The following is a 20,111-nucleotide window of genomic DNA, read 5'->3' as shown; positions in this document are numbered from 1 at the left end:
GTTTTCCAAAGACAATTGCAGTAAAATATGGGCACGTTTGCTTCTTTTTGGTAAAATGTGTATGCGTAATGGTTTAATATCACTAATCTAAAATTGATATCCTAAGCAACATGAGGACACAAGGGAAGGTTTACAACATTGATGGGGATACGCCCACCTGAGTATTCACAGCGCGCAGTGACGCGCGCGCCAATGTGGAGACTTTTGTTGTGAAGCCCACTGGTTACCACGCTTAACCAAAACCACGGCTTCTGCTGCTGAGCAAAAAGCGCGGCGACTCAAATACCGGACCGATAAAGAGAACTGCAACACTAACCATATGTTTATTTTTTTTTATCTCTTGCGTAAAATTCGATAGAGTATTTGATAGTTCCAGGTGGTGACCATCCTACGGACTGACAGTTACGTATCTGTGTCTCGGGTGCGTGTTACAAACATCTTTTGTGTTCTGCGGTGACTCACATTTCTATATTCTCAAGTATAGTAGCGGATAGCCTATTTAAAGTAGTCATTACTTCTTGTTGAGGTGGCAGCTTGTTTACCTAGACGTGCTCATGTTTGACAATTTTATGAAATCAGGAGCCGATGTTTAGGTCACTGGAATATCCCTTTAAATAATAATCTTTACGGATAACAAATTAACTCGTTATCTTGCTTCAGGAGGCTGTTGATGTAATATTTGTTGGGGGAGAGCTTCAGCTGATCTTTTCTGGGTGTGTGCTCCAAATGCATTCGTTGCTGGATCGGAAGAAGAAAGAAGCCGGGGTTGGGATCGAGCTGTCTCCGAGCTACTCGTTGCCCCAAGCTGCGAGGATGTTCAGTTGTGTGGGCTGCTTTTGGGTCCTTCTGTCCTCTGCTCTGGTCGCTATCTGTAGTTTCAGTTTTATATCCCCTGCATGGATTGTCAAGGACCATCTGAAAAACAAGGACTCGGTGAGCTTCGGCTTACTTTGGCACTGCTCAGAGTCCCTGGACCATATGTACAGATGCTACACCTTCGGAGGACTCGGAAAATTTTCCGAGATCCCGTCCAGCTCGTGGCAGGTATGGAATTCACTGACCATACATGCATAGGCTTCTTGAATGGAGGTGTTACGGTAACAATTTAGTTAGGTGTTGCATACAATGTTACATGTTTTACATCCAAATTACATCCGAAATCCTCAGTGGTATACATGTTCATGATGTATGTGATGTGCACCATCAATGATACACCTTTGCCTTATAAGGCCATTAATAATTGAGAGAGGACTTGAAGTAGTATCATGATAGCTCCTGCATCACTGTATGGAGTTTTTTCAGGATTCGAATGTAGTGAGTGACATGGCAGCATGCACAATCAATAAGATTGAACTAAAGTCATTAAGTTTTGTTTTATAGATGATAAAGTCAACTGGTGGTATTGAGTTAGTTATGTCAGGATGAAAGGTCCAGGCTCCTTGCCCCACTCAGGTGAGAACGGTTGACAAAGCTTCCCCAGAGTCAGATCAACTCGTGGATACCATTTTATGTCTGTGTGCGGTTTGAAGTAAGTTGCTAACTAGCGTTAGTGCAACGACTGCTAGTCTATGCTAGCAAATACCCATAGACTTCCAGTCATTGTGCTAATGCTAGTTAGTATTGGCTCGCAAAACTACCTCTTAACTTCCTTCATATTGGACACTTGTGGTATCCTCGAGTTCATCTGACTATGGGGATGATATAATGCCTCATTGCCAAATTCCTGAAGTAACCCATTAACCTTCCACAGCAACAAGCTTTCTGGTGGGTGGATGGAGAGGGGTCTTGTGCCATCAGTGTTTACCCAGACCCAGAGGGGTTAATGTGGGCATGTGTTTGGCATCATATCTGGACGATATCTGGGTTTCTATTCTGCCATTATGATACTATTTGACTAAACAGAGGTAGTACAGTACACTCAGGGAGGGGTAGCTACGGCAATAAGGACCTTGACATTTCTTATGTTACTTATCACTATTATAAGGGAAGTTGTTTGTTGGAGCTAAGGGGGACTGGGCAAGGGTTAGTTAAATAAAGGTTGTTGAGTGAGAATACATTATTGTAGGGATTATTGTGCTCTCGCATCACACATTCTTCCACCTACAGTCAGTGGGCTTTTTTTAATATACTTTTTTATTTTAACCTTTATTTAACTAGTCAAGTCAGTTTAAGAACAAATTCTTATTTATATTGACGGCCAAACCCTAACCTAGACCATGCTGGGCCAATTGTGAGCCCTATGAGACTCCTGATCACAGCCGGTTATGATACAGCCTGGATTCGAACCAGGGTCTGTAGTGACGCCTCTTGCACTGAGATGCAGTGCCTTAGACAGCTGCACCACTTGGGAGCTCATCCTGTATTTAATGGGTCACAAACTGTGAGGGAGACAGGCAGATATGCTCCTCTTGTTATGCCAATTTTAATATATTAACAGATATGCACTTTTGAAAACGCTTCAACAAGCAAAAATCTGTCAGAAAAAGCATTATTATTCAACATTTTAAAGTCCATTCAATGCAGAACAAGGGCATGAACTAAGAAAAGACTGGGGTACAGCTATGGGACCTTGTGTCAAATGGAATCAACAAGAGATTTCACTGAGGCTGGCTAAGTCCCCGCCAAAATTAATTAGTGATTCTGTAAGTTCTCATTTGCAACTGTGGGACTGGGGCAGCCAGAAGCATGTGTCCCCCAGGAGTCCAGTTGCATCGCTCCAGCATTCCTTTGGAGCAATCCTGTGCTTCAATCGCTTCACTTCATTCTAGATTAGAAAGAGCAGGGTAGTTGGACACCCTACCATGCTGTGAAAAACCCTAGCTGCAATTGCCCACTAGCTACCTCCAGAAGTTATGATTATGTATGAGGAGGAGAAATTAACATTTGAAAGGGAGATAAAAAAAAATGTAAAAAAGTATGTGGACACCCCTTCAAATTAGTGGATTTGGCTATTTCAGCCAAACCCGTTGCTGACAGTTCTATAAAATCGAGCACACAGCCATGCAATCTCCAGAGACAAACATTGCCTGTACTGAAGAGCTCAGTGACTTTCAACATGGCACCGTCATAGGATGTCACCTTTCCAACAAGTCAGTTTGTCAAATTTCAGCTCTAGCAGGGCGTATACGACAGTCAGCAATGAATGAGGCTGAAATAGCCGAATCCACTAATTTGAAGGGGTGTGCACATACTTGTAGTGTACATACACTGCCCAACACACACACACTTCTTTGCACTGACTCTATTTACACACATTGGACTGTACTCACACATACTTATACCCCAACACACACACATGCATACTGATGCCATACTCACACACTTTCACACTCGCCACATACACTGCTGCTACTGTCTTATCTATCCTGTTGCCTAGCCACTTTACCCCTACTCTATGTACATAGCTACCTCAATTACCTCATAGCCCTTGCACACGACTCTTACTGGTACTCCCTGTATATAGCCAAGTTATTTTTTACTCGTTATTCATTATTCACTGTGTATTTAATTATTTGTACCTTTAAAAAAAAATCTTTAACATTGTTGGAGAAAGACCTGTAAGTAAGCATTTCACTGTTTAGTTTACACCTGTTGTTAATGAGGCAGGTGACAAATAACATTTTATTTTATCTTTATTATGACTCATTTCTGAGGAGTCTTACCTGTTCTGTCTTTCGGCCAGGCAGTAATGGGCCACCTTGATCACAGGGAGTCGCTGACTGAGTGAAGTACTTCTTGTACATAGATGCGTCTGTGATCAAGGTGGCCCATGCATCCCAGCATCACGCCCCCATGGCCATTTAATAAAGGTGAAGTGGCCAGTAATGTTTCATAAGGCACACGTTACGGTCCACCACTGCTTCACCCCCGCCAGGCAGACACCCCTCATTGGTGTGCAGATTATTCTGCTGATGCTCTTGCCCTCCATAAAAAAATATTGACCTCTCTCTCACACACACACACACACAAATATACATACACATACTGTACGTATGCATGTAAGCACATACAGTGCCTTTGGAAAGTATTCAGACCCCTTAACTTTCTCCATTTTGTTACGTTACAGCCTTATTCTAAAATGGATTAAATAAAAATCCTCAGCAATCGACACACAATACCCCATGATGACAAAGCGAAAACAGATTTTTTTTTTTTTTTTTTGCAAATGTATCTGTTTTTCCATTTGAAATATCTTATTTACATAAGTATTCAGATACTGCTATGAGACTCCACATTGAGCTCAGGTGCATCATGTTTCCATTGATCATCCTTGTGATGTTTCTACGACTTGATTGTGGTAAATTCAAATAATTACACAAGATTTGGAAAGGCACACCTGCCTATTTTATTTATTTATTTTATTTCACCTTTATTTAACCAGGTAGGCAAGTTGAGAACAAGTTCTCATTTACAATTGAGACTTGGCCAAGATAAAGCAAAGCAGTTCGACACATACAACAACACGGAGTAAAACAAACAGATACAGTAGAAAAATAAGTCTATATACGATGTGAGCAAATGAGGTGAGATAAGGGAGGTAAAGGCAAAAAAAGGCTATGGTGGTGAAGTAAATGCAAAATAGCAAGTAAAACACTGGAATGGTAGATTTGCAGTGGAAGAATGTGCGAAGTAAAAATATAAATAATGGGGTATAAAGGAGCAAAATAAATACAGTAGGGGAAGCGGTAGTTGTTTGGGCTAAATGATAGAATTTGTCATTTTGTAGTTCGTTCCAGTCATTGGCAGCAGAGAACTGGAAGGAGCGGCGGCCAAAGAAATAATTGGTTTTGTGGGCGACCAGAGAGATATACCTGCTGGAGCGCGTGCTACAGGTGGATGCTGCTATGGTGACCAGCGAGCTGAGATGAGGGGTGACTTTACCTAGCAGGGTCTTGTAGATGACCTGGAGCCAGTGGGTTAGGCGACGAGGGCCAGCCAACTAGAGCGTACAGGTCGCAGTGGTGGGTAGTATATGGGGCTTTGGTGACAAAACGGATGCCACTGTGATAGACTGCATCCAATTTATTGAGTAGGGTATTGGAGGCTATTTTGTAGATGACATCGCCAAAGTCGAGGATCGGTAGGTAGTCAGTTTTACGAGGGTATGTTTGGCAGCATGAGTGAAGGACGCTTTGTTGCAAAATAGGAAGCCGATTCTAGATTTAACTTTGGATTAGAGATATTTTATGTGAGTCTGGAAGGAGAGATTACAGTCTAACCAGACACCTAGGTATTTGTAGTTGTCCGCATATTCTAAGTCAGAACTGTCCAGAGTAGTGATGCTGGACGGGCGGGCAGGTGCAGGCAGCGATCGGTTGAAGATCATGCATTTAGTTTGACTTGTATTTAAGAGCAGTTGGAGGCCACGGAAGGAGAGCTGTATGGCATTGAAGCTCGTCTGGAGGGTTGTTAACACAGTGTCCAAAGAAGTGCCAGAAGTATACAGAATGGTGTCGTCTGCGTAGAGGTGGATCAGAGACTCACCAGCAGCAAGAGCGACATCATTGATGTATACAGAGAAGAGAGTTGGCCTAAGAACCGTGTGGCACCCCCATAGAGACTGCCAGAGGCCCGGACAACAGGCCCTTCGATTTGACACACTGAACTCTATCTGCGAAGTAGTTGGTGAACCAGGCGAGGCAATCATTTGAGAAACCAAGGCTATCGAGTCTGCTGATGAGGATGTGGTGATTGACAGAGTCGAAAGCCTTTGCCAGGTCGATGAATACGGCTGCACAGCAATGTCTCTTATCGATGGCGTTTATGATGTCGTCTAGGACCTTGAGCGTGGCTGAGGTGCACCCATAACCAGCTCTGAAACCAGATTGCACAGCGGAGAAGGTACGGTGTGATTCAAAATGGTCGGTAATCTTTGTTAACTTGGCTTTCAAAGACCTTAGAAAGACAGGGTAGGATAGATATAGGTCTGTAGCAGTTTCAGTCTAGAGTGTCACCTCCTTTTGAAGAGGGGGGTGACCGCGGCAGCTTTCCAATCTTTCGGAATCTCAGACGATACGAGCGGTTGAACAGGCTAGTAATAGGGGTGGCAACAATTTCGGCAGATAATTTTAGAAAGAAATGGTCCAGATTGTCCAGCCCATCTGATTTGTAAGGGTCCAGATTTTGCAGCTCTTTCAGAACATCAGCTGACTGGATTTGGGGGAAGGAGAAATGGGGAAGGCTTGGGCGAGTTGCTGTGGGGGGTGCAGTGCTGTTGACCGGGGTAGGGGTAGCCAGGTGGACAGCGTGGCCAGCCGTAGAAAAATGCTTATTGACATTCTCAATTATAGTGGATTTATCGGTGGTGACAGTTTCCTATCCTCAGTGCAGTGGGCAGCTGGGAGGAGGTGTTCTTATTCTCCATGGACTTTACAGTGTCCCAGAATTTTTTTGAGTTTGTGTTGCAGGAAGCACATTTCTGCTTGAAAAAGCTAGCCTTGGCTTTTCTAACTGTCTGTGTATATTGGTTTCTAACTTCCCTGAAAAGTTGCATATCACGGGGGCTGTTCGATGCTAATGCAGAACGCCATAGAATGTTTTTGTGTTGGTTAAGGGCAGTCAGGTTTGGAGAGAGGGCTAGCTTTTTCAAGCTGGTTCTAAATTTCTTGAATGGGGCATGCTTATTTAAGATGGTGAGGAAGGCATTTTTTTTAAAAATAACCAGGCATCCTCTACTGACGGGATGTGGTCAATATCCTTCCAGGATACCCGGGCCAGGTCGATTAGAACGGCCTGCCCGCTGAAGTGTTTCAAGGAGTGTTTGACAGTGATGAGTGGAGGTCGTTTGACCCCTGACCAATTACAGATGCAGGCAATGAGGCAGTGATCGCTGAGATCTTGGTTGAAAACAGCAGAGGTGTATTTAGAGGGCAAGTTGGTCAGGATGATATCCATGAGGGTGCCCGTGTTTACGGCTTTGGGGTGGTACCTGGTAGGTTCATTGATAATTTGTGTGAAATTGAGGGCATCTATCTTATATTGTAGGATGGCTGAGGTGTTAAGCATGTCCCAGTTTAGGTCACCTAGCAGCATGAGCTCTGAAGATAAATGGGGGACAATCAGTTCACATATGGTGTCCAGAGCACAGTTGGGGGCAGAGGGTGGTCTATAGCAGGCGGCAACGGTGAGAGACTTGTTTTTAGAGAGGTTGATTTTTAAAAGTAGAAGTTCAAATTGTTCGGGTACAGACCTGGATAGTATGACAGAACTCTGCAGACTATCTCTGCAGTATATTGCAACACCGCCCCCTTTGGTCATTCTATCTTGTCTGAAAATGTTGTAGTTAGGGATGGAGATTTCAGAGTTTTTGGTGGTCTTCCTACGCCAGAATTCAGACACGGCTAGGACATCCGGGTTGGCAGTGTGCGCTAAAGCAGTGAATAAAACAATCTTAGGGAGGAGGCTTCTAATGTTAACATGCATGAAACCAAGGCTATTACGGTTACAGAAGTGATCAAAAGAGAGCGCCTGGGGAATAGGAGTGGAGCTAGGCACTGCAGGGCCTGGATTCACCTCTACATCACCAGAGGAACAGAGGAGGAGGTGGAGGAGGATACGGGTACAGCTAAAAGCTATGAGAATTGGTTGTCTAGGACGTCTGGAACAGAGAGTAAAAGGAGCAGGTTTCTGGGGGCGATAAAATTAATTCAAGGTTTTGTGTACAGACAAAGGTATATGGTAGGATGTGAATACAGTGGAGGTAAACCTAGGCATTGAGTGATGATGAGAGAGATATTGTCTCTAGAAACATCATTGAAACCAGGTGATGTCATCGCATGTAAGGGTGGTGGAACTGAAAGGTTGGATAAGGTATAATGAGCAGGGCTAGAGGCTTTACAGTGACATAAACCAATAAAAACTAACCAGAACAGCAATGGACAAGGCATCTTGACATTAAGGAGAGGCATGCTTAGTCGAGTGACCATTAAGGGTTCAGTGAGTAGTGAGGTTGGTTGGGGTCACGGCGATTCAGACAGCTAGCCGGGCCATGGGTAGCAAGCTGGCAGAGGATGGAGGTCTGTTTTTAGCCACCTCGTGCGCTTCCGTCAGTAGATTAGTGGGGTTCCGTGTGGTAGAGGGGACCAATCCAATTGGCAAAGTATATATAGATTATACTCACCCAAGAAAATTGTCCGATGGACCTATTCAAATAGCAGCCGATAAGACCGCTAACGTTTAGCGGGCCGCAGATGGGCGTTCAGGTAACGTCGCGACAGAGGGGCCAGTTGGATAACTCCCTCGGGCAGATAACGTCGGTATTCCAGTTGTGAAGGACTGGTGGGGCTCCGCGTCCGTAGTTAAACGGGTCCGGATAGGTGATTGTAGCCCAGGAGTGGCTGATGGAACTCTTCAGCTGGCTAGCTCCGGAATAATTGATGTTTGCTCCGGGACCGACGTAAGCCAATAGTCACTTGGATAGCAGCTAGCTTGCTGCAAGATCCACGAGTAAATGTCCAGAGCTTGCGGTAGAAATCCGGGGATATGGAGAGAAAATAGGTCCGGTATGCTCTGGTCTGAGTTGCGTTGTACAAAACTGCCGATAGCTTTTCGAGCTAAAGGATAGCTGATGACCGCCAACTGTGGTTAGCTGAATACTAACGTTAGCCAGTGAATTGGCTAGCTTCTGGCTAGCTTCTGTTGTGGATTTCAGATTTGAGGTGAATAATACTTTTTTTAATATAAATTGGTGAGGCAGGTTGCAGGAGAGTGTTTTGAAGTTGAGTTTTTAGAAAGAAAAAAAAAAAATATATATATATATATATATATATATATATATATATATATATATATATATATATATATATATATCAAAGGACGTCTGACTGCTATGCCATCTTGGATGAAAAATTATATGAGGTCCCATAGTTGACAGTGCATGTCAGAGCAAAAACCAAGCCATTAGGTCGAAGGAATTGTCAATAGAACTCAGAGACAGGATTGTGTCGAGGCACAGATCTGGGGAAGGGTAGCAAGTGGCCTCCCTCATTCTACAATGGTAGAAGTTTGGTTACCACCATGACTCTCCTAGAGCTGGCTGCCTGCCTGGCCAAACTGAGCAAATCGGGGTAGAAGGGCCTTGGTCAGGGAGGTGACCAAGGACCGGACGGTCAACGACAGATCTCCAGAGTTCCTCTGTGGAGATGGGAGAACAACCATCTCTGCAGCACTCCACCAATCAGGCCTTTATGGTAGAGTGGCCAGACAGAAGCCACACCTCAGTAAAAGGCACATGACAGCCTGCTTGGAGTTAGCCAAAAGGCACCTAAAGACTCTCAGACCATGAGAAACAAGATTTTCTGGTCTGATGAACCAAGATTGAACTCTTTGGACTGAATGACAAGCGTCACGTCTGGAGGAAACCTGGCACCATCCCTACGGTGAAGCATGTTGGTGGCAGCATCATGCTGTGGGGATGTTTTTCAGTGGCCAAGACTGGGAGACTAGTCAGGATTGAGGGAAAGATGAACGGAGAAAAGTATTCACCTTCCAACAGGACAACGACCCTAAGCACACAGCCAAGACAACGCAGGAGTGGCTTCGGGACAAGTCTTTGAATGTCCTTGAGTGGTCCAGCCAGAGCCTGGACTTGAACCAGACTGAAGAACTCTGCAGAGACCTGAAAATAGCTGTGCAGCAACGCTTCCCATCCAACCTGACATAGCTTGAGAGGATCTGCAGAGTAGAATGGAAGAAACTCCCCAAATACAGGTGTGCCAAGCTTATAGCGACATACCCAAGAAGTCTTGAGTCTTTATTCGCTGCCAAAGGCGCTTCAACAAAGTTGAAAGTCTGAACTCTTTTTTTTTTCTTTTTCTTTTTTAAAAATTCGACCCCTTTTTCTCCCCAATTTCGTGGTATCCAATTGTTGTAGTAGCTACTATCTTGTCTCATCGCTACAACTCCGTACGGGCTCGGGAGAGACAAAGGTTGAATGTCATGCGTCCTCCAATACACAACCCAACCAGCCGTACTGCTTCTTAACACAGTGCTCATCCAACCCGGAAGCCAGCCGCACCAATGTGTCGGGGGCTACACCGTGCACCTGGCAACCTTGGCTAGCGCGCACTGCGCCCGGCCCGCCGCAGGAGTCGCTGGTGCGCGATGAGACAAGGAGATCCCTCCCGACCAATCCCTCCCTAACCCGGACGACGCTAGGCCAATTGTGCGTCGCCCCACGGACCTCCCGGTCGCGGCCGGTTACGACAGAGCCTGGGCGCGAACCCAGGGACTCTGATGGCACAGCTGGCGCTGCAGTACAGCGCCCTTAACCACTGCGCCACCCGGGAGGTCTGAATTCTTACGTAAATGTGATATTTCTGTTGCAAAAACCTATTTTTTCTATTGTGTGTAGATTGATGAGGGGGAAAAATAAGTATAAGGCTGTAACATAGCAAAATGTGGAAAAAGAAGGGGTCTGAATACTTTCCGAAGGCACTGTACCTTATGCACGTACACACACACTACCACCCACAATCACAACCTGTTTCCCTCTGACAAAAAAAAAGTGTACAGTAAGGCTCCCCCATCTCAGAAAGCCATGGGGTCTGTGGAGTCCTGCAATGTGTGTGTGCGCTAAGAGCTCCATCAGAGCCCAGTAGAGGGGACTGAACGAGAGGGGACTGAATGACGAAGGAGAAGAGGTCTGTGGCTCTCTACAACTCCCTCTGTGCCTGGTCTAGATGTGCTCTGGTTAGCATGGTGAATTTCTGTTCTTCCTCCATGTTTGAAAGCCATGGTTTCTCTGCTCTACCATCCAAGCCTTGGCACTGAGGTGCCATCCCAGAGATGTGTGAGGCTGCAGCCCTGACGGGCAGGCCTGATAGTGTCTGCTAATGTGGCAGCTCTGCTGCTAGGGAGGAATGACTGTTTAAATACGGGTTAAAAACACATTTGCATATGTACAGATGTAAGTCCTGATCTCTTAGAATAGAACACAGACGTGATACAATGGAGTTATACAATAATTATACACTATCACAGTGATATGAGCAGTCAATAAATTACAGTTCATTAACAGAATTGTTTGCTATGGTTTTACCGTACATAAAGTAACAGAAGTGATCGTCTGAATCAATCCTCTAATTGTCTCAGGTTATTTCTCCTTATCATAAGACTGACTGGGTTCTGTTTTTGTTATCGTCCCTCAGAGCTGCCTGAGCCCTGCCTGCGTGTCCTCGGGCTGCAGGCAGTGGTTGCCAGATTAGTATGTGCAGTCAGTCCAGGTGTTAGCGGTTGCCAGGTTGGAGGAGGTGTTATCCAGGGACTTGTACTGTGACCTGCTGCTAGGTAAAGTGTGGAGGAGGAGGTGGTGGTGCTCGCCTCGCCTGCCAGAAGAATTGAGTTAACAGCTTAGTGAGCTTCCAACAGCTGAGGGCTGGTATTGTCTGGGTTCAACACACACAGCTGTGAACACTGGCACTGCTGGATTAACCTGGCCATGTAGCACACTGGATAACAGCTCTGTCTTGACATATCCAACTGCTGTGTGAATGGTGTGGGGGTGTGTGTGTGTACATCTACAAAGATTGTCATGGTTGCGATGTAGATGAGTCATGACCAGCCTCCAGAAACATTGATTTGAAAATGTAAAAGTCCATCCTCATCTTTTGTTTGTCTCTAAAGGGAAATGGTTATGTTGACAAGCTAGAGAGTCTCAGGGTTTGGAGGAACCGGTTGTCTAGCAATCAAATCAATGCACAACATAATCCTTTCCTCAGACTCCCATACATAGCTGCCAAAACAATGAGTCACACATTGTCCTTTCAGACATCTTCTTTTAAATACTTAATCTGAGTCTGTAAAAAACACTTCCTTCCTTAAACAGTATATAAACCCCCCAAAGCTTCAAAATGCAATTTTGACATTCAGACTTCATAGTAACAGAACTGTCTCTCGGTGGAAGTGGTGTGCTCTTCAAATAGAACTGACTGAACTTTTAGATGGTGGTAGCCAGTCCAGGCAATTGGCATTTTTTTATTCTCTGCACCCACAGTACCAGTCAAAAGTTTGGACATACCTACTCAATACAGGGTTTTTCTTTATTTTTACTATTTACTACTTTGTAGAATAATAGTGAAGATATCAAAACTATGAAGTAACACATATGGAATAATTTATTAAGCAAGAAGTGTTAAATCAAAATATATTTGACATTCTTCCAAGTAGCCACCCTTTGCCTTCATGACAGCTTTGCACACTCTTGGCATTCTCTTAAGCAGCTTTACCTGGAACTGGTCTTTTACCAAATAGGGCTATCTTCTGTAAACCACCCTTGTCACAATACAACTGATTGGCTCGAACGCATTAAGGGAAGAAATTCCACAAATTAACTTTTAACAAGGCACACCTGTTAATTGAAATGCATTCCAGGTGACTACCTCATGAAGCTGGTTGAGAGAATGCCAAGAGTGTGCAAAGCTGTCATCAAGGCAAAGGGTGGCTACTTTGAAGAATGTCAAATATATTTTGATTTAACACTTTGCTTAATACATGATTCCATATGTGTTATTTCATAGTTTTATGTCTTCACTATTATTCTACAATGTAGAAAAGAGTAAAAATAAAGAAAAACCCTTGAATGAGTAGGTGTGTCCAGACTTTTGACTGGTACTGTGTATTGGAGGAGGTGGCAATGATGTGCTCTGCTTGAACCTGTTAAGGGCCCTCTGCCTGCCCAACAAAACGGGGAGCCCGGCTGCTGCTGGGTAATACATTGATGGATGAGGCCTGTGTGTGTGTGTGTGTGTACACTATCTCCCCGTCCTGGAACCTATCCCCGTTTTGAGAGAGAAGATGAGAGGAGATTAGAAGCGTGGTGGCTTGCAGGTTGGGCCGAGCCAAGGTCCCAGAAGGGCCCACATATTACACTGACACGCGAGTCAAAGGATTCCCTGTCACTCCCCGAGATATACACCAGTTACGTCCATGCACTTTCACAATGAAGAGTTGCAGTCTCTGCAAATTGAAGGCAGTCACTGTCTGTCCCTCTCTGGTGCAGGTTTTCCTCTCTGTAGATGTACTGTCAGCGCTCACAGATATATCTGTTTAGTGTCTCCACCTCTCTTCCACCCTTTCAGTAGGAGTAGGCCTCAGATTCATGGCTAATGGGATAGCTTGCTCTGGGCTGTGCTGAAAGCTATTCGTCCAGGCATGTGTGTTTCTACTATAGATTATGTTATGTGGCCTAATGTAAGTGTCTCATACCTCTGTGGCCCATGGGGACAGGGCTGCCTTGGTGTGGAGCAGCGGTGAGAGACACAAGCAGACTGACCCGTCACAAAAAAACGGCAGAGATTTATCTGGGTGGATTCTCCTGACCTCATTCTATCTCTGTCTTACACAGTGAAGACCGGCAAAATGTCCTGACTTAGTTGGTTTACTATTCTTATAAGGACTTTAAATATAGTATAGAAAAACGTGTCCACACACACACACTAAAGCATAACTGTGATCAGAAGCGACATAGTGATGTGATTGATAGTGGCTGTCGATGTCAACGCTTATACAGTAATTAGGTCTCCATGGAATGCTAGTCGGGAGCCAGGGGCTAGAGAGAGGACCCAGGGGCTAGAGAGAGGAGGAGGGTAACATCGATGAGTGGGGGGATATTCTGGTTTCCAGTCTGGTTTCCAAGTTAGTCACGGGTGCTCCTCAGCCACACTCAAGGTTCTAAACGATATCATAACCTCCATCGATAAAAGACAGTACTGTGCAGCTGTCTTCATCTACCTGGCCAAGGCTTTCGACACTGTCAATCACCGCATTCTTATCGGCAGACTCAACAGCATTGATTTCTCAAAAGACTTCCTAGTTCACCAACTACTTCTCAAATAGAGTTCAGTGTGTCAAATCGGAGGGCCTGTTGTCCGGACCTCTGGTAGTCTCTATGGGGGTGCCACAGGGTTCAATACTCGGGCAGACTCTTTTCTCTGTATATATCAATGATGATGCAACAGCCTTGGTTTCTCTAATGACTGCCTCGCCTGCTTCACTAACTACTTCTCAGAGCTCAGTGTGTCAAATTGGGAGGGCCTGCTTTCCGGACCTCTGGCAGTCTCTATGGGTGTGCAACAGGGTTCAATTCTCGGGCTGACTCTTTTCTCTGTATATATCAATGATGTCGCTCTTGCTGCGGGTGATTCTTTGATCCACCTTTACGCAGACGACACCATTCTGTTTACATCTGGCCCTTCTTTGGACACTTAACTAACCTCCAAATGAGCTTCAATGCCATACAACACTCCTTCCATGGCCTCCAACTGCTCTTAAATGCTAGTGAAACAAAATGCATGCTTTTCAACCGATCGCTGCCCGCACATGCCCGCCTGACTAGCATCACTACTCTGTACAGTTCCGACTTAGAATATGTGGGCAACTACAAATACCTAGGTGTCTGGCTAGACTGTTAACTCTCCTTCCAGACTCACATTAAGCATTTCCAATCCAAAGTTAAATCTAGAATCAGCCTTTTATTTCGCAACAAAGCCTCCTTCACTCATGCTGCGAAACATATCCTCGTAAAACTGACTATCCTACCGATCCTTGACTTTGGTGATGACATTTACAAAATAAACTCCAACAGTCTACTCAGCAAATTTGATGCAGTCTATCACAGTGCCATCCTTTTTGTCACCAAAGCCCCATATATTACCCACCATTGCGACCTGTATGCTCTCGTTGACTGGTCCTCGCTACATATTCGTCGCCAGACCCACTGGCTCCAGGTCATCTATAAGTCTTTGCTAGGTAAAGCTTCACCTTATCTCAGCTCACTGGTCACCATGGCAACACCCAGCCGTAGCACGTGCTCCAGCAGGTATATTTCACTGGTCATCCCCACAGCCAACACCTCCTTTGGCCGCCTCTCCTCCCAGTTCTCTGCTGCCAATGACTGCCAATGTTCTTCGGCTTGTAAGCCTCCCCCTTTTTCCTCCAAACATAACGATGGTCATTATGGCTAAACAGTTATATTTTTGTTTCATCAGACCAGAAGACATTTCTCCAAAAAGTACAATCTTTGTCCCCATATGCAGTTGCACACCGTAGTCTGGCTTTTTTATGAGGGTTTTGGAGCAGTGGCTTCTTCCTTGCTGAGCGGCCTTTCAGGTTATGTCGATATAGGACTCGTTTTACTGTGGATATATATATATTCACAAGGTCCTTTGTTGTTCTGGGATTTATTTGCACATTTCGCACCAAAGTACGTTCATCTCTAGGAGACAGAACGCGTCTCCTTCCTGAGCGGTATGACAGCTGCGTGGTCCCATGGTGTTTATACTTGCATACTATTGTTTGTGCAGATGAACGTGGTACCTTCAGGCGTTTGGAAATTTCTCCCAAGGATGAACCAGACTTGTGGAGGTCTTCAATGTTTTATTCTCAGGTCTTGGCTAATTTCTTTTGATTTTTCCATGATGTCAAGCGAAGAGGCACTGAGTTTGAAGGTAGGCCTTGAAATACATCCACAGGTACACCTCCAATTGACTCAAATGATGTCAATTAGCCTATCAGAAGCTTCTAAAGCCATGACATAATTTTCTGGAATTTTCCAAGCTGTTCAAAGGCACAGTCAACTTGATGTATGTAAACTTCTGACCCACTGGAATTGTGATACAGTGAATTATAAGTGAAATAATCTGTCTGTAAACAATTGTTGGAAAAGTTACTTGCGTCATGCACAAAGTAGATGTCCTAACCGACTTATAAAAACTATAGTTTGTTAACAAGAAATTTGTGGAGTGGTTGAAAAATTAGTTTTAATGACTTCTACCAAAGTATATGTAAACTTCCGACTTCAGCTGTACTTTTTAATGAATTTGTAGTAAATAGAAAAATAATGTACAATTCCACTTTGAAATTATGGGGTGTTTAGGCCAGTTAAAAAACATGGTGTTAAGGCAATCTCAATTTAATCCATTTTCATTTCAGTCTGTACCACAATAAAATGTGGAAAAAGTCAAGGGGTGTTAATACTTTCTGAAGGCACTGTAAATCCACTCTGGTCAACCATAAATGTCCTATTTTAAGTAAGTGTATAAGTATATGCACTTAGTGTACAAAACATGACCACCTGCTCTTTCCATGACGTAGACTGATCAGGTGAATCCAGGTGAAAGACCATGATCCCTTATTGATGTCACTTGTTTAATCCACTTGTACTGCACGTAACTACATGTGGGGCGCACTCATCTGGATCCTTTTTATATATTTTTTAAAACCAGGCTTGCAGTTCACTTGAGCAGTGTGAGATTGGAGTTCCATGAAATCGTGGCTCTTTATAATACACTTTCTTGAATTTGTTCTGGATTTGGGCACTGTGACAAGACTCCTGCTATGTCTGGTGGGGTAAGTGTGTGTGTCAGTGCTGTGTGTAAGTTGACTATGCAAACAATTTGGAGTTTTCAACACATTAATGTTTATTATAAAAACAAGAAGTGACAGTCAGTCTCTCCTATACTTTTAGCCAAGAGAGACTAGCATGCATATTATTGATATTAGCCCTCTGATTACAGTGAAGAGCAAGACGTGAAAGTTAGTTTGGATGAGAGGGAGAGTTTATGTTTCACGGGATGTTCTCCACAGAGTTGTTTTTCAGGAGACTGTTAGAAACACACAGGGCACATTTCATTGGTGGTTTTGGCTGCCTAGCAAAGCGTCTTAGAACTTCTGTTACACAAATATATCCCTTGCCCAAGGCTCAGTGAAGAATGAGTATTGGGATTTTGTGTGGTCTGTCGCCCTCACTATGCATCAGTGGACGTGCACCCATCCCGAAATTCACTGGGCACACCACACCAGTTATTTTGTCCATTTCAACATTGAAATGTGGGTAATTTTTGGTTGTGACTTGATCAACAAGATTTCAACATTCATTCAACCACACAAAAAAAAGCCAAACGTTTAAAAGCACAACAAAGTTCAAATGGGAATACAATATCAGATATTTTGTTTGTAAACAACAACTTAATGTGTTATCACTGTGCTTCATCTAATAGCACAACCAAATTACCTGGATTGTAGTTGAGATTACATTAAAATAGTGCAAGTGATCAATGCTGTTTGAGATTCTGCACAGATATTTAGAGTTGAAGTCGGAAGTTTACATACACCTTAGCAAAATACATTTAAACTCAGTTTTTCACAATTCCTGACATTTAATCAGAGTAAAAATTTCCTGTCTTAGGTCAGTTAGGATCACCACTTTATTTTAAGAATGTGAAATGTCAGAATAATAGTAGAGAGAATTATTTCTTTCAGCTTTTATTTCTTTCATCACATTCCCAGTGGGTCAGAAGGTTACATACACTACATTAGAATTTGGTAGCATTGCCTTTAAATTGTTCAACTTGGGTCAAATGTTTCAGGTAGCCTTCCACAAGCTTCCCACAATAAATTGGGTGAATTTTGGACCATTCCTCCTGACAGAGCTGGTGTAACTGAGTCAGGTTAATAGTCCTCCTTGCTCGCATACGCTTTTTCAGTTCTGCCCACAAATGTTCTATAGGATTGAGGTCAGGGCTTTGTGATGGGCACTCCAATACCTTGACTTTGTTGTCCTTAAGCCATTTTGCCACAACTTTGGAAGTATGCTTGGGGTCATTGTTCATTTGGAAAACCCATTTGCGACCAAGCTTTAACTGATGACTGATGTCTTGAGATGTTGCTTCAATATATCCACATATTTTTTTTTTCTCATGATGCCATTTATTTTGTGAAGTGCACCAGTCCCTCCTGCAGCAAAGCACCTCCACAACATGATGCTGCCAGCCCCATGCTTCACGGTTGGGATGGTGTTCTTCTGCTTGCAACTTCCCCTTTTTTCCACCAAACATAACGATGGTCATTATGGCCAAACAGTTCTATTTTTGTTTCATCAGACCGGAGGACATTTCTCCATGTGCAGTTGCAAACCATAATCTAGCTTTTTTATTGCGGTTTTGGAGCAGTGGATTCTTCCTTGCTGAGCGGCCTTTCAGGTTATAGGTTGTAGGACTCTTTTTACTGTGGCTGTAGATACTTTTGTACCTGTTTCCTCCAGCATCTTCACATGGTCCTTTGCTGCTGTTCTGGGATTGATTTGCACATTTCGCACCAAAGTACGTTCATCTCTAGGAGACCGAACGCATCTCCTTCCTGAGCGGAATGACGGCTGCGTTGTCCCATGGTGTTTATACTTGCATACTATTGTTTGTGCAGATGAACGTGGTACCTTCAGGCGTTTGGAAATTTCTCCCAAGGATGAACCAGACTTGTGGAAGTGTACAAATTTTTTCCTGCCTGAGGTCTTGGCTGATTTCTTTTGATTTTCCCATGATGTCAAGTAAAGAGGCACTGAGTTTGAAGGTAGGCCTTGAAATACATCCACAGGTACACCTCCAAATTATGTCAATTAGCCTATCAGAAGCTTCTAAAGCCATGACTTCATTTTCTGGAATTTTCCAAGCTGTTGAAAGGCAGTTAACTCGGTGTATGTAAACTTCTGACCCACTGGATTTGTGATAATACAGTGGGTCAGAAGTTGGGGCGGCAGGGTAGCCTTGTGGTTAGAGCGTTGGACTAGTAACCGGAAGGTTGCAAGTTCAAATCCCCGAGCTGACAGGGTACAAATCTGTCGTTCTGCCCCTGAACAGGCACAGTGTTCCTAGGCCATCATTGAAAATAACAATTTGTTCTTAACTGACTTGCCTAGTTAAATAAAGGTAAAAATATATTTATATAAATTATAAGTGAAATATTCTGTCTGTAAACAATTGTTGGAAAAGTTACTTGTGTCATGCACAAAGTAATGTCCTAACCGACTTGCCAAAACTACAGTTTGTTAACGATAAATTTGTGGTGTGATTGAAAAACGAGTTTTAATGACTCCAACCTACGTGTATGTAAACTTCCGACTTTAACTGTATATTGTGAAGAACTCCACAGACATGTGACCCTATGTTCAAGATAGCATGCAATGATTATGTTAGCAATTTGTTATTCTTCAATAACACAAACTCCAAAGCAAGAGAGAAGGATAAATCAAGATGTTATGATGGTAGGTAGATGTTCAGTCTCCCCCTCCTCAGCTTTTCTCCAGCGAACAAAGGAACAGGATGCCATTTATAACTCTCCACAGGAGCCTGGGGTTGACCAATCGGAAGTCCTTGCAGTACAACTGACCAATGGCCAAATAACAAGTATCCTGCCCCCGACTCAATGAACAGAACGTAGCACACCTCACTTTGAGTTCAGGAGTGACATTCCACAGATTCTAAACAGTTGTTGAACTGAAACCCAACTCCTATTTACAATTCCCTATTGACCATTAGTACTATATTTAGTTTAGTATTCTCGTCCTGTCATCCTCTCAAACTCTGCGTTGTGTATTTATCTTCAACATATTGTTATACTCCCCCTAGACCATTTTAAAAATGAATGTACTTCATGTATTTTTAGAAAACAATAAACATGAAAAAATAAACAGAATAAAAACATTAGCAGTAAGCATAAAATAATTTACGTTAAACACCTTGTATTTCTATAAAACAGAAAGGGCATATTATACTTGACGTTGCAATAAGAAATACATTTCACACAAAGTTAAAGAAAAGAGGTATCAACAGGTGTGATACCACATCTGAGAGAGCATGGTTCGTTACAGCACCGAGAACAGTTACCATGGGAACATTGACCACAATCATGAGGCTTGTTGTGTTTGAAGACCCTTATGATCCCCACCACATTCTGGTGAACACCACTGACATCCATCTCCAAAAGGACACAGTTGATGAATCTTATGATATCCCCTATCACGTAACCATCAGATTTTAGCAGACAAACATCAGGCAGTAGCGTACTTGATAACCTGGATGAGGATGACAAAAATAACCACATCTCCCACTATTAGAAGTATCATGCCTATCAAAAAACTTCCACATGTACCGAATGTGGAAGACAACCACATGACTAAGCCTACATCATCTTGATTGTAATCATGATATTTCGCGCCCTCAGTCCTGATCTTTTGGATTAGGTCAGTTTTTTTTCCTTAGACTTATCATGAATATAAGTACAGCATTCAGCATTCAGCACCAACAACAGCACCTTGTGCGGACAGAAGATAATCAAGGACC

At 43.5% G+C, this 20,111-nt stretch overlaps 1 protein-coding gene across 1 annotated transcript in view; it reads left to right on the top strand.

Annotated features, from left to right (window-relative positions):
* The first annotated feature begins 190 nt into the window (after positions 1 to 190).
* LOC139423123 (LHFPL tetraspan subfamily member 7 protein-like) overlaps positions 191 to 20,111 on the top strand; it is a 215,462-nt gene continuing 195,541 nt past the window's right edge. Inside the window, exon 1 of the mRNA XM_071174792.1 lies at positions 191 to 1,044. Within this exon, the coding sequence (XP_071030893.1) occupies positions 727 to 1,044 (318 nt within the window). The 5' untranslated portion in view covers positions 191 to 726. The remainder of the gene's footprint in view (positions 1,045 to 20,111) is intronic.

This window comes from Oncorhynchus clarkii, chromosome 12 (assembly GCF_045791955.1).
Source record: "Oncorhynchus clarkii lewisi isolate Uvic-CL-2024 chromosome 12, UVic_Ocla_1.0, whole genome shotgun sequence".
Taxonomy (NCBI): domain Eukaryota; kingdom Metazoa; phylum Chordata; class Actinopteri; order Salmoniformes; family Salmonidae; genus Oncorhynchus; species Oncorhynchus clarkii.
Note: the sequence above shows the minus strand (reverse complement) of the source record. Positions and strands in the feature narration are given on the sequence as shown.